Here is a 12,329-nt window from a genome sequence, read left to right on the forward strand (position 1 = left end):
TACACAGTAATAACAATACAACACACTGATTCGAGCTAGTTCTGCCTATACATCACTACTAATCTTCTCCATCATGCACCACCTTCCTCGCATACCCCAACCCAACCTCACACTGATACCGCCTAAACTGCCTCGTCGGCACTCCCGCCGCAAACATCTCATCCAGCTCCTCGAAACTCCTCCCCTTAGTCTCAGGCAGTTCAAAGAACAGAATCAACAATGTGACAGCTCCCATGCCCGCAAAGATCCACCCGATCAATCCCCCTAGATCCGCCTCGTCACTGTTATATAGGTACGGCATCGCCACGTTCCACACCGTCGAGAAGAAATAGTTGAATGTGAACCCGATAGCCAGTGACTTGGCGCGCAGTCGCACTGACGACACTTCACCTGCAATGGCCATGGCTGGGCCGATGGCGGGACCGTAGACCCACCAGGAGAGTTCGAGGAAGATGCCGACCACCCTATACCTATGTTAGTATTCACTGCAATGAGAAGAGAATATATAGGGAGGAAGACTGACCATAATGCCGGACTGGAGTGTGGAAAACACCCTGCTATCCCCATAACCGTGAACAGCGTCGTCGATAGCCCAATGCCGAACATGACCAACGCCCGTCGCCCACACACTGTCATCACGTACCCCGTGATCAGGGAACTGGCAATCCCAAACGCAATACCTATCTCCGTCATCATCCCCGTCTTGGCAGAGGACATGCCCGCCTGCACGAGAAAATACGGTCCGTTAGTCATAAAGCTGGACCCGATGATCTGCGACAGAGCATTGCAGTAGAGGATGATCCGCGTGCGGCGCCAGTTGACTCCCTTGAAACATTCCAGAAAGTTGGCCTCCTTGGCTGCTTCATTGCGTTGTTGCTCTTCCTCGTGTGTGCGGACTATGTCTGCGAGAATGAGTGGTGACTCCGACGCTGGGTTGCCCAGTCGGGATAGCATGCGGCCGGCCTTTTCGCGTTGCCCTTTCATGACGAGAAAGTATGGGGATTCGGGTATGAATGGAAGGAAAAGGAGGATGACACCGGGCCAGACCCATCCGGAGGCAAAGAGGACCTGAATTGTCAGCTTATGAGGTTAGATGAGGGTGTATATGGGTGATGTACCTTGTATGCAGCATCACTGGACATTGCCATGCGAGGAAGCGCCACAGATGCGGCGATCAGATATCCCAGATTCTACGACATCCATTGTCAACATCACTGCCTCTTTCTGATCTACTCGGCCGAAACATACCATGCAAAAGGTATACCCTGAAAGGGCAATACCTCGCACCTCAAGCGAGGTTATCTCCGAGATATAAGTCTGCCCCGTGGTCAAAGCGAGACCCAACGACAAGCCGTTGACAATCTTCCCGGCGAGAAATGCGCCCGGAGTCGACGCCGTATACACGACTGCTATACCAGCAGCAGACAGACATGCCGCGACGAGGAACGCTGCTCGACGTCCGAATCTGTCCTGGATGGGACCCGCGGCTGTTGATCCGAGCATCGTCGCGACTTGAGAAAGGGCGTTCCACAGGGACTGCCAGTACGCGGGGATCACGTATGAACCGTTCGTGAGGGTACCGAATGTTTGTCTGTGAAGTCATCCCGTTAGCAACTGCCTAGATTCTTACCTATAGTATACTGGGGAACACTCACTCAAAAGCAGTCATGGACAGCGCCAGCGACAGAACCAGGTTATCGAACCCGTACATCAACGCGCCGATATTTCCATACAGACAGAAGAGGACCACGATAGGATTCGCTCGGAGTGCCTGCCATGTCGAACGGCCATGCTGGCTAGCCGGGTCGTGGATTTCTAGTGTTCCAGTGTCTGGTCGACGGACCTGCTGGTCCACCACCTCGAGATGGCTCGACTCCGACTTCTGGTCGGTGGACATAGTGGCACTCAGATATGGACTCTGCTGCTGACCAAGTCCTGGGTGTGGTGCAATTGTTGATGCCGGACATGCAACGAGGCGTGGGGGAAATATAGCGGAAACCCATGCCCCAAATGGGCAGGGGAATGACCAGGGCCCTAGGTAGGGCGGGTCTACCCCATGGGGTACAACCTGGCAGCCTGGAAGGACTCGAAGACAATCAGAACGTCTTCCGAGGAAGCGGAAATGCCGGACCCTCCTCGATGTCGGCAATTCCGGGCCTGGATCGACAATTAGGGGGCAAGCTTCCATGGAACAGCACGCTGATTCAGTGCATCTCCACGCGTTCTGCAGATCAGCTTGGGCCCGAGGTGGATGAACTTTCACAAGTTACATGCCTGAAATCCTCCTTCGGGGTAACTCGACCACCTATGATCACCGTAGCCTCGATTGAAGACGTGGGCTCCGGATGTATGTACAATAATATTCATTGATCTATCAAATGCATGTACAGTTCTACTACGTACCACAACATCCCTACTCAGCAAAAATGACAGGCTCCCCAGGACCCAGCACCCTCTCAACTACCCGACCATTAACAACAATTTCCACATGAATCTTACTCGTCGCCTCGACACTTAGCGGCTCCCCCGGGGCCCACTGCACCTTAATATTCCCCCGAGAGGTATGCAACAAACCATCAGCCGCAGCCACTAATCCTCTCCGGGGCTCGATACGGACCCGCTCAAAGCCTGGCTCGGCAGGCTTCACCCCGAACAGCTGTGTGACGATCTCGTTCACCGGACTGGCGCTCCACCCATGACAGTCACTGCGGGCGTTCACCTCATCCTCCGCCCATGTCGTTAAGTTATTGGCTATCATGGACCGCCATGGATCTAGCATGCTGGGAAATAGTTCGCTGTATATGCCTGTTTTTTCTGCTGCTCGGAAGACGTAGAATTTCATGGCGTATGAGCATTGCGCGAGGGAAGAGTCGGTCACGGTTTGTCTGAGGAGCTGCTTTGCGGCTTCTCCTGTTACTGTTTCGCTGAGGATGGCGAATACTTGTGTGTGTTGGCTGTACTGCTCCACCCCGGGGCCATCCAAGTATAACTGGGAGTTAGACGTGCAGCGTTGTTTCACGGCACTCCGGATACTGTGCACCCGCTCTCGATACTCCTCCGCTGTGCTTATTCGCCCGACAAATTCGCACAGCTCCGCCGCATGTAGTAGGGCATATGCATACATCAAACTATTGACAGTAGCCGCACCCGCAGTATGATACGCCGGAGGCATACATGACTTGAAGATCTGGCCTGGAACAAACCAACCCTGCACCCAGTCGACGAACGGCCACGTATCGGGGTCAAACTGGCCCACTAGACCACGGTCATCGAGGAGACCCTCGAAATGCTGAATGATGCTATCCACTGTGCTTAGGTATCTGCGGACTAGGGTTCTATCTGCAAAGTACATCATGTGGTCGTGTACCATCAGGATCCAGAATAACGAGAATTGCGGGATCTGCTTAGAAGCAAAGCCAGTCGGATACTGTGCCACGATCAGTCCGTCTGGTGTTCGGCTGGCGTGGAACTCCTCGAGAGTCTTGCGCGCGAGACGGTCATCGGGGGATATTTGGTAGGTGAACAGCATCTGTAGTCGAGAATCGGATGCGAATTGGTTCTGTTCGTAGAAGGGGCAATCTTCGTATGTCTCGTGGCGACAGTTCTGGAGCGTTCGCAGACTGACCTCCCAGATCTTGTTGAGCTCGCCACCAGCGTCGACTTTGGTGGTGATCTCTAGTGGATAGGATGTCTCTCGCAGGGAGATGCTCGTCAATGTTATTGGATTGGCAGTTGTAGTTATTTCCATTTGCACATAGCGGAAACACCTGAACCAGAATGGTTCGAACGAGTGCACGTCCTGTCCGGAGGTGACAGTGTAAAAGTCCTTCACACCGTACAGACGACCACTCGCGTCCGATCGATCAGTTTTGGTTCTTGGCATGGGAAATGGCGCCGTCTCCACTTCCAGGTCCTTCTCATAACACTCGGAATACAAGATCCTGATCTCTGCGCCCGCTCCACCACTAAAGCCGAAGCTCACGAACGCCGTCATCAGCGCCTCGACGCTGAGATCCACGGTAACCTGCGCATTTGCTGGGATCACCACAGGCTGGTCCTCCCGAATTAGCAATTCCCACTCGTTCTCATTCACGGAACCAGTAGCTTTGACTATTCCGTCGAACCTCCCTTCAATCTCCGGTAAGTCCGGTATCGGACGCGGTGTCAGCTTCCATGGACTCACTATGGGAAGCATTTTCACAGCATTAGACTGGAATACCGCTTTATCCCACCCCGCGTCATCATATCCAGGCATTTGCCAACCGGTTATGGTTTGGTCCTCCTCGGCGCGTTCATTATTTGACAGAAACGGCGGACCGAGCAGGTAGTTCCAATCAGTCTGCGGGATAATCTTGACGGATCGTTGCTCGATGCACGTCCACGAGGGATCGGTAGAAATAGCGAGTTCGGGATGCGGAGAGTACAGCATGAACCCGGGCAGCGGCATGCTCACGATCGACGAGGAGCCCGGTACGAGGGTAGAGTATCGCAGAACGCGCGCGCTGATTACATTGTCACCGTCGCGGAGATATGGGCGGATATCGACTGTCTCGTAGTACCATTTTCCTGGATAAGACTTGCAGGGACCCCAGCTCAAGCGCTGACCGTTGACGAAGAGGCGATAGCGGCTGTCGGCGGAGACGTGCACAGGGAAACTTTGTGATTGATTGGAAGAGGCCCATTGGAAGGTCTTTCTGAAGAGGAAATATCGACCAGGGCGATTATCTTCTTCGAGATAGTGAGGTAGCCAGATCCAGGGGGCTGCGCGAGTCCAGTGGGGTGAAGCCATGGTGACGATTAAGGACGAGACCTTGTCCTACGTTCAACCTGACACCTTTTTGCTTATGATTCAGAGAGGGTAGGAGAGCCCTCACAGGCTGGAGTGTAGCCATTCTGCCTGTTTGTTTTAGGAAGCCAAGCAAGAGATGCTCCAAGTCGGATATCCCGCTCGGTGGGAAATGACCCGAATGCGATACCGGGTCAGTGCTTGGCCTAACCGTAATTATTGGTGTAATGCGGGGAGAGCATTCTGTGACGTCACATGACGCGTTGCATCCTCGGAAGATCCGGGGAATTATGCAGAGAAGATGGAAGGGAAGCACAAGAAGCTCTATTGCTGATTGGGATAGCGACAAAAGAGAGAATGGAATCTGTAATACTAAGCATCTATTGGAGTATGGTGGGGTGTTCTTTGCTTTCATCCCTTTGCGACTGTTGCCAACAGACCAATATATATATCTCGTAGTATTGGCCGATTGCGTTGTCAGCTCCAGCAGTTTGAATGAACTGAACACAAAGTACTTAATGATATCTACACTAGAATGCTAAGGTTACTTTAATTACTGAAAAGTAGATGACATGCCAAGCCAAAAAGTTCAATGAAGATACGTGATATGCTGCTATCATAAGAAACAGCGGGACCACCATGTCGCGTGGTAGGTACAGTAGACGATGAACCATCTGAGAATGAACTGCATATGCCAGCTGCAGTCTAGTCAATCCATGACGAGGAAATGCTATCATGAACAAAAGTCTCACGTCTCGCCACCCCCGCGGTCGCCTGACAACCCTGGTTCCGGCAACCCATTCGCCCCTGCACTCTCTGCTTATAATAGCCACGGGACCCTGCACGCACTACCAACTAGTACACCATATCTGTAACTGCCAAAAGACAAACCCAATCACATTGTATCAAAACATTCATCATGCATCAAATGCTCATCGGTCGCTCCCGACCAGTCGTCGGCAACATCAGCCAAAGACTGCAGTCGGCGGGTACGCTGCTCCCTGTGCCATGAAGATTTACAATGTCAAGATCAGCAGCTGAATGAGTCAGACCCTACCCAACGACGACGACATATCATGCGGTCGGATACCTATCGCAAGGATAGCTCAGAACCCGGCCATATCCCCGTTAGCTCCTTACGCGTGCATGGCGCCGCCTGGGCCGTGGCTGGCGCCAGCATGTACGCTACCCTGCATGGGGTCTACATGATGCTCAAATCCTTCCGGCAGATTCGCTACATCTAATCCTGCCATTGCTTTGAAGAATGGAACCTGTACATGTGTTTATTTGAGCGATATGGAATGGCACTAGCTTGATAAATTACCAGATCTTGTAGAACTGAAAAGTATTGGAGAAGGTGGGGATCTAAAGTAGTCCGGAGGTAGTCTCGAGTTGGTATAGGTGGCTGGATTTGCACTCTTATAAATCAGCAGAAAGACCAGTCCTGAGCTGTTTGTTCACGCGTAGGAGAGCAATATATCGCACCTGGTATAGAGCTGAACATCTGGCTCCACCAGTATAGCTTTGGAGGAAAAAGTGGTTTCATGCGGTTACTTATACTAGTCAGCTGGTGTGATAACTACACCAGGTATCTGTTCGTCATGAGCAACAGATACCGTAGACGCCCAGGGTCGGCTCAGTGACTGGCACTTCCATACCAGAGAGTAGCAAATTGCGAACAACTATTCGGCGTAGCTGCAATGTTGGATGCTGATAGAGGGTTTGTTGAACTGACTGACTGCACCTCTACGAGATATTAAGTCCGTGGTAGCTAATGTTATTGACGAAAGCAATGATTGCGACACATATACCGTCGCCAACGGCGACTTTCAACTGCACCAGAATGTAACTTGGCGAATGAGACGTCTCGGACAGAATGAGGACTTAAGGACCCCTCAATTTCGATGCGTTGATCAAATCGACTAACCCCTGCATGGGTCCGCCAAAGTCGACCGGCTGATGATCAGTACAAAGGCCCTAACAACTGCTCCTATGGTAACGTAGTGGCAGTCTTGGGGCGAAAATCCCGGAACATGTTTCAGTGAGGACGTGTCGCATATCCATCGCCTGTTCCCTGGTTGCAGCAGAAGATTGCCGAGATGTAACAGCGATTTGGAAACTGTTGCTGACAGTAGCAGAAGAAGAAGGGGAAAAGCTGGACTATGAAGATAGCAGTGTTCTATTTGTTGAGACAAGAACTACTTTGTCATGAATAGAGGCTGCGGAAGTTAATTGCCTAGGACTGAGAGGTCACTTTGTCGTGTTCTTTCTGTCTACAACATTGGTCGATAATATTTCCGAGGTATGTATGTCTTAGCTATGATGTAGAATGTGAATGTGAGAATGAGTCTACATTCATGGCAGATAAACAGGCACATAAATTTCGATCGGGATCAGGAGAATGAAAGTTTGTTGATGGGTGTTAGAATAGGGCTCTTCCATGTCGTGACGTCATGGACCAGCTTCCCATGGAAAATTCACATGGATTAACCACAAAAAGCACACAGCAATACAAGAAAATTCCCTATGACCGCTTACTGCCCTTTCGATCAACAGTGGAAGGTTTTACTATCAGCCACTGCAACCTTGATCGGCACCAGTAGACTCACGGCGCCGCAACCCAACTCTGACCTGGAGCCATTCCTCAAACCTTCCTTTCCCCTTCTCCCCCCTCCAGACACCGAGCCCATGCAGACAATAACCAGCAATAACGCCATGGGTGGCCACCCAGACGTGTCGGCCCAGCAGCTGGCCGACATGATGCCTATCGGGTTGGCTGTCCTTGATCACCAGGACGGGTCCGTCTTCGTGAACAAACGCTTCTTGGAATTAACAACCTGCACCTCCGATCGTGCGTTTGAGTGCTGGTGCCAGTCCATCCATCCCGAGGACTTTGATCGCGTAGCAGCAGCATATCGAGAAGCCTCTCAGTCCTACCATGCCCTCCGCATCGAATACCGTACCCGGTTGCAACCGTGTCTATGGCGCGTGTGTTTGTTGACGCCACTGGAAGATGAGGAGGAGCGACAACGATTCAGCCTGGGACCAGAAGGGGGCTTCGTTTGCACTATCACCGACATCACACAAGAGAAGACGGCGGAATTGACGCAGCGTCGCATTGCCCACGAGGCAGAGGACCGCAAACAACAACAGGAGCGATTTATCGATATGATCAGTCACGAGGTGCGAAACCCGCTATCGGCCATCCTCCACTGCACTGAGGATATCCTGGAGGCTGTTCATTCCCCGGATTCAGGGGAGGAAATGCGGACGCAGATCGCTGAAGCAGCCGATACCATCAGTCTTTGCGTGGCGCACCAGAAGAAGATCATCGACGACGTACTAACCTACTCCAAATTGGATGCTGCCATGCTGACGCTATCTCCCCGACGCGTACAACCGCGCCGGAATGTAGCCACCGCGCTGGCCATGTTTCGTCCGGAGCTGCGTAAACATGATATTCAATTCTCCTACGAGCTGGACCATTCCTACGCCAACTTGGACATTGATTGGGTCATGGCGGATATGGATCGCATGAGCCAGGTCCTCATCAATCTGCTCTCTAACGCCATCAAGTTCACCGCCAATTCGGGCGACGACAAGCGCATCCGCGTCTCTATCGGTGCATCTACCCAACGGCCATCCTCCTATCCTCCGAATGTGGTTTTCTTCGACTCCGGTGAGGAGGCACTTAAACTGGACGCGACATCACAACCTGAATGGGGGGCGGGAGAATACGCGTTTTTGATGGTGGCCGTGAAAGACAATGGCATTGGCATCGATGACGAAGCGCAGAAGAGGTTGTTTGAGAGATTCAACCAAGCGACTCCACGCACCCAGACAATATACGGCGGATCGGGGTTAGGTCTGAATGTTAGTCGCAAGCTGTGCCATTTGCACGGCGGAGAGATCGGCGTGAGTTCTAAGGAGGGCGAGGGAAGTACGTTTGGATTCTTTTTCACGGTGCGACGCACTGCAGCAGGACCCGGGGAGGACCCTGCCAAAAGCAACGGAACCACAGAGATTGACCGGATGTGCAGCCAGATCCAGGCGATGGGCAACGAGATGAGTGGAGTGACCGAGCATCACGCCCGACCACGCATTTCCGAGAATCCCGCGGTCACTCACGTCCCAGAGATCTCGCGACACGCCAGCCGGGACAGTCGGCGGCTGCATACAGTGAAGATTGCCAGCGAAGCCTCCTCCCCGGCGTCAAGAGGTTCACCTGTGTCAGAGGACGAGGATCATCAGGTCCCCGAAAAGCCGAGAAGTGAACCGCGGTCACACCCGCGCGAACGGCGCATTTTGTTAGTGGAAGACAACGTCATTAACAAGCGTATCCTCTCGCGCAAGCTTCAGACCTCCGGCTTTCAGGTCAGCGAAGCGAGTAATGGCCAGGAGGCGGTAGATGCGGTCAAGCAGCAGGGGAGTTTTGACTGTGTACTGATGGATCAGGTCATGCCCATCATGGACGGCACAACGGCTTCCCGGGCCATTCGCCAGTTGGATGGTCCCATGGCGCAGGTCCCAATTCTCGGGGTTACAGCCAATGTACGGACGGCTCAGAAGGATGAGATGCTGGCGGCGGGGATGAACGACATTATCTACAAGCCGTATAAGATGCCGGATTTGATCGAGCGGATCAAACAGCTACAGCAGAAGGGTCAAGAATGACCCGATGGGCCATCTGTGGAACCACACCGTATACCGCTGGCGGGTGGTATAGGATCATACGTCTTTGGAAAGAACTGGTATATGGATACCCTGCGAGAGGTTATGAGAACCAACCAATGAAGGATCGTACCGAGGGTCAGCTCATAACGCATTCCCACCCAGAGCCCTACATTGCGTCGCGGCGGCGGGCCTTCGGAAGATTCTTGACCTGCAGGGATAGCATCCAGAAATCACCGCGTTTTGCGTCTTCATGGAAAGAGTCATGTCAATAGCCTTGATCGAGACACAAGCGATGAATATGCGGCGTATCCAGAGTGGACAAATAGTTAGCAGGGTGACACTCAATACTCCTGGTTCCTGAGTGCGGGAAGGGCGAAAGCCGACACCGTCACAGAGACGGTTGCACTCGGTGTCACGACAGAAATCATCTGGTGCTGATCTTGGACGCTGGTTCTGCGGAGCGACAAGAGCCAGATGACTGCTTCGTTATTGTTGCTCGGCGCGTCATTGCCATATAGTGGGAGAATAAGCAGCCAGGCTGGGTTGCTAGTTGCGAGGTTGGTACTTTCTGCCATAACATCGAATCATGAACGACACTCGGGATCGATGAATTGGTGAGCTGTCAATGTAACCTTACCTTAGAATCATTAATCCAAGTATGGGTACATGACGAGCATAACCTCCGAAGGTTTCACTCCGGACTCCGACGAGGACCGACACTTCCCAGCTCACGATTAAATTGAAGGTTGAACCTAGATACCAAGAGCAATTTAATAGGTAACCATTCGTCGACATGTCAGCCATTCGGTCGGCCATAGGATCCGAATGAATCAGGAGTTCGCTTGCCAAAAGCCAGTGGAATTAACAGAACACCAACTCAAGTATCAACCTGAGCGAACCTTGTTCCAGCGTGAGGTCACCTGGCTGGTTCTCTACAGAATATATCCAGCGCGAAGCCAGTGCAGACCATTGTGGAGTACTCTACATTTCAAGCATCCTGGGCTGAAGAAGGAACAACGACCACGCCATGGAGAAAGCCAAGTATCGTTGTCGAACTGTCCACCCTCTTACTTGCGATGCCATGGTCTTCACCGGACTTATCGTGGACGCGCATCTAGATGAAGTCGTGTTGAGGCATACGGCAGCTCAGCTGGTAAAAGCGTGGCCTGCTCTGGGAGGGCAGCTTTACCGGTCGGTCAGTGATTAGTATCCATCATTGAGCCCCAGGTGCAATGACGATTTTCTGAAGTGAGAGACAGGGCCGCCCGTATACACTTTCCACTGGCTCGACTGTTGACTTTGCAAGTCGGACGCTTCCCAAAGGTGCAGCATCCTGGAAACATGGCGTGCTCCAGTCTAGAGAATGCAACCAACCGACGATTATTGACGCCCTCGACCCTGAAGAACTGGATGTTGCTTTCATCTTCAATGTACCTGCCAGACCTGCGAATGTCTTCCTCGTCCGCGTTACGATTCTCCAGGACGCCACCCTACTTTGCTTTGGCATCAGCCATCATCTGGCCGACGGCACTGCCGCCTACGACGTAATTCGGGCCTATTGTGACCTGCTCGCGGGTCGGCCTATCACATCTCCGCTACTACCACCCGATGCTTGTGGTCACCGAATGTCCGACCGAGTGATACTCAACGACCCGCAGGAAAGGTCGGTTCGATCCATAACCTATGCCGAACATCTGTCCAACTTCACCACTGGGTTCTGGCCGATTCTACTACTGATAGCCAGAGTAATCTGGTGTCTACTGCTGCGCAAGCTATGTCTGCAGGAAACCTTGGAGGAACGGTACATTTACCTGCCAGACGACTGGGTAGGCGCCATGCACAAACGAGCACTCTCTGCTTTCGCCGCCACACCTGTGGGTGCCCAGCCGACCAGGAACAATGTCATTAATGCATGGTTTCTCAAAACGGTCTATGGTCCCCTCCCGAGCAGTCGAGCTGAGATGTATTTCTATGGTCCGCTCAGTTATCGGTGTGTGGTTGAACCTCCCCAGCCAGGGACGTATTGGATTCATAACAGCATCGGGCTATTGCGGCACAAGCTGTCGGTGTCTCAGATCCAGAATGAGCCCGTAGCCATGCTAGCAGGCAGGCTCCGTTTAGCCAGCTTGCGATACACCTCTCCGGCGTCCATCAAGGCGTTCCTGCGAATGTGCGAGGATCATGCGTCACAACGGATGTTGCCGCAAATCCCCGCGAACGGAAGGATGCCGATGGTTATGATCACCACGTGGACAAGTTTCGATTTCGCATGCCTCGACTTTTCTGGGGCCGCATGCGATCAGGGCAAACCGGCCAGGGTTCTCTTCGTCCACCCCCTTGTACAGAGCCTGCGACAGGGAGTGTGGCCGTCAGCATATACGCTGAAAGGTGCACGGGAGGGTGGGTACTGGCTAAGAGCCTGGAACACTCCATCGGTATGGAAGAAGTTCAGTCAAATGGCGGATGTCGATACTCTATGATATTTCAGCTTGATGAAATCTATGTTAGATAGGTATCGCCCCTAGAGATCCATAGTTGAGTGTAATATACCTTTTCAGAAATGAGATGATATGCTATGCTGTGTGGGACTAGTAGTAACATCAACTCCCCATATATACTTCTGAACTATGCCCCTGTAATACAGTCAGTACGATATAATCTTAAGCTGTCCGCAGAGCCTGGCATCCCTTTCACATTGGTGACATTAAATGGCCGGTCGCGGAGGCGAGCACTAGCCGCCGATTGAGGGAATATCAGACAGGGATTCTTGGTACGAGTATGCACCATGATGCCAATCGATCGACACCTTCGTCGGACTACTATCATTTGCTCCCAGTTGGGTTGTCTTCTCCGCAGGGCCATCCTACCC

At 52.4% G+C, this 12,329-nt stretch overlaps 6 protein-coding genes across 6 annotated transcripts; 3 read left to right on the plus strand and 3 right to left on the minus strand.

The window, feature by feature from the left end:
- Positions 1-58: 58 nt before the first annotated feature.
- BO88DRAFT_429604 (maltose permease Mal61) lies at positions 59-1,897 on the minus strand (the record flags this gene model as incomplete). Its single annotated transcript, XM_025709169.1, has 5 exons — positions 59-464; positions 524-1,068; positions 1,119-1,190; positions 1,249-1,591; positions 1,656-1,897. The coding sequence occupies 5 exons, from the start codon at positions 1,895-1,897 to the stop codon at positions 59-61; spliced, it is 1,608 nt and encodes a 535-aa protein (XP_025558343.1).
- A 516-nt stretch (positions 1,898-2,413) lies between these two features.
- BO88DRAFT_438743 (putative rhamnosidase B) lies at positions 2,414-4,789 on the minus strand (the record flags this gene model as incomplete). Its single annotated transcript, XM_025709681.1, has 1 exon — positions 2,414-4,789. One exon carries the CDS (start codon positions 4,787-4,789, stop codon positions 2,414-2,416), a length of 2,376 nt encoding a protein of 791 aa, XP_025558344.1.
- An 886-nt stretch (positions 4,790-5,675) lies between these two features.
- Positions 5,676-6,103, plus strand: BO88DRAFT_408470 (uncharacterized protein). The gene has a single exon (XM_025707722.1). It carries the CDS (start codon positions 5,863-5,865, stop codon positions 6,028-6,030), a length of 168 nt encoding a protein of 55 aa, XP_025558345.1. The 5' UTR covers positions 5,676-5,862; the 3' UTR covers positions 6,031-6,103.
- A 1,398-nt stretch (positions 6,104-7,501) lies between these two features.
- BO88DRAFT_351123 (hybrid sensor histidine kinase/response regulator) lies at positions 7,502-9,460 on the plus strand (the record flags this gene model as incomplete). Its single annotated transcript, XM_025703527.1, has 1 exon — positions 7,502-9,460. The coding sequence occupies one exon, from the start codon at positions 7,502-7,504 to the stop codon at positions 9,458-9,460; it is 1,959 nt and encodes a 652-aa protein (XP_025558346.1).
- A 171-nt stretch (positions 9,461-9,631) lies between these two features.
- Positions 9,632-10,087, minus strand: BO88DRAFT_180384 (uncharacterized protein). Its single transcript, XM_025701733.1, has one exon. It carries the CDS (start codon positions 10,033-10,035, stop codon positions 9,802-9,804), a length of 234 nt encoding a protein of 77 aa, XP_025558347.1. The 5' UTR covers positions 10,036-10,087; the 3' UTR covers positions 9,632-9,801.
- An 81-nt stretch (positions 10,088-10,168) lies between these two features.
- Positions 10,169-11,991, plus strand: BO88DRAFT_397394 (uncharacterized protein). The gene is made up of 2 exons (XM_025705276.1): positions 10,169-10,621; positions 10,716-11,991. The coding sequence occupies exons 1-2, from the start codon at positions 10,488-10,490 to the stop codon at positions 11,938-11,940; spliced, it is 1,359 nt and encodes a 452-aa protein (XP_025558348.1). The 5' UTR covers positions 10,169-10,487; the 3' UTR covers positions 11,941-11,991.
- The last annotated feature ends 338 nt before the right edge of the window (positions 11,992-12,329 follow it).

This window comes from Aspergillus vadensis (genome assembly GCF_003184925.1).
Source record: "Aspergillus vadensis CBS 113365 unplaced genomic scaffold BO88scaffold_30, whole genome shotgun sequence".
NCBI classification, from domain to species: Eukaryota; Fungi; Ascomycota; class Eurotiomycetes; order Eurotiales; family Aspergillaceae; genus Aspergillus; species Aspergillus vadensis.

What these genes read in the sequence shown, in the direction of transcription:
- BO88DRAFT_397394 (XM_025705276.1), top strand. Translation starts at nt 10,488, where the DNA reads ATGGAGAAAGCCAAGTATCGTTGTCGAACTGTCCACCCTCTTACTTGC. An exon ending in GCAGCTCAGCTGGTAAAAGC is followed by an intron (nt 10,622 to 10,715) that starts GTGGCCTGCTCT and finishes CTGAAGTGAGAG; the next exon opens with ACAGGGCCGCCCGTATACAC.
- BO88DRAFT_408470 (XM_025707722.1), top strand. Translation starts at nt 5,863, where the DNA reads ATGCGGTCGGATACCTATCGCAAGGATAGCTCAGAACCCGGCCATATC.
- BO88DRAFT_180384 (XM_025701733.1), bottom strand. Translation starts at nt 10,035, where the DNA reads ATGGCAGAAAGTACCAACCTCGCAACTAGCAACCCAGCCTGGCTGCTT.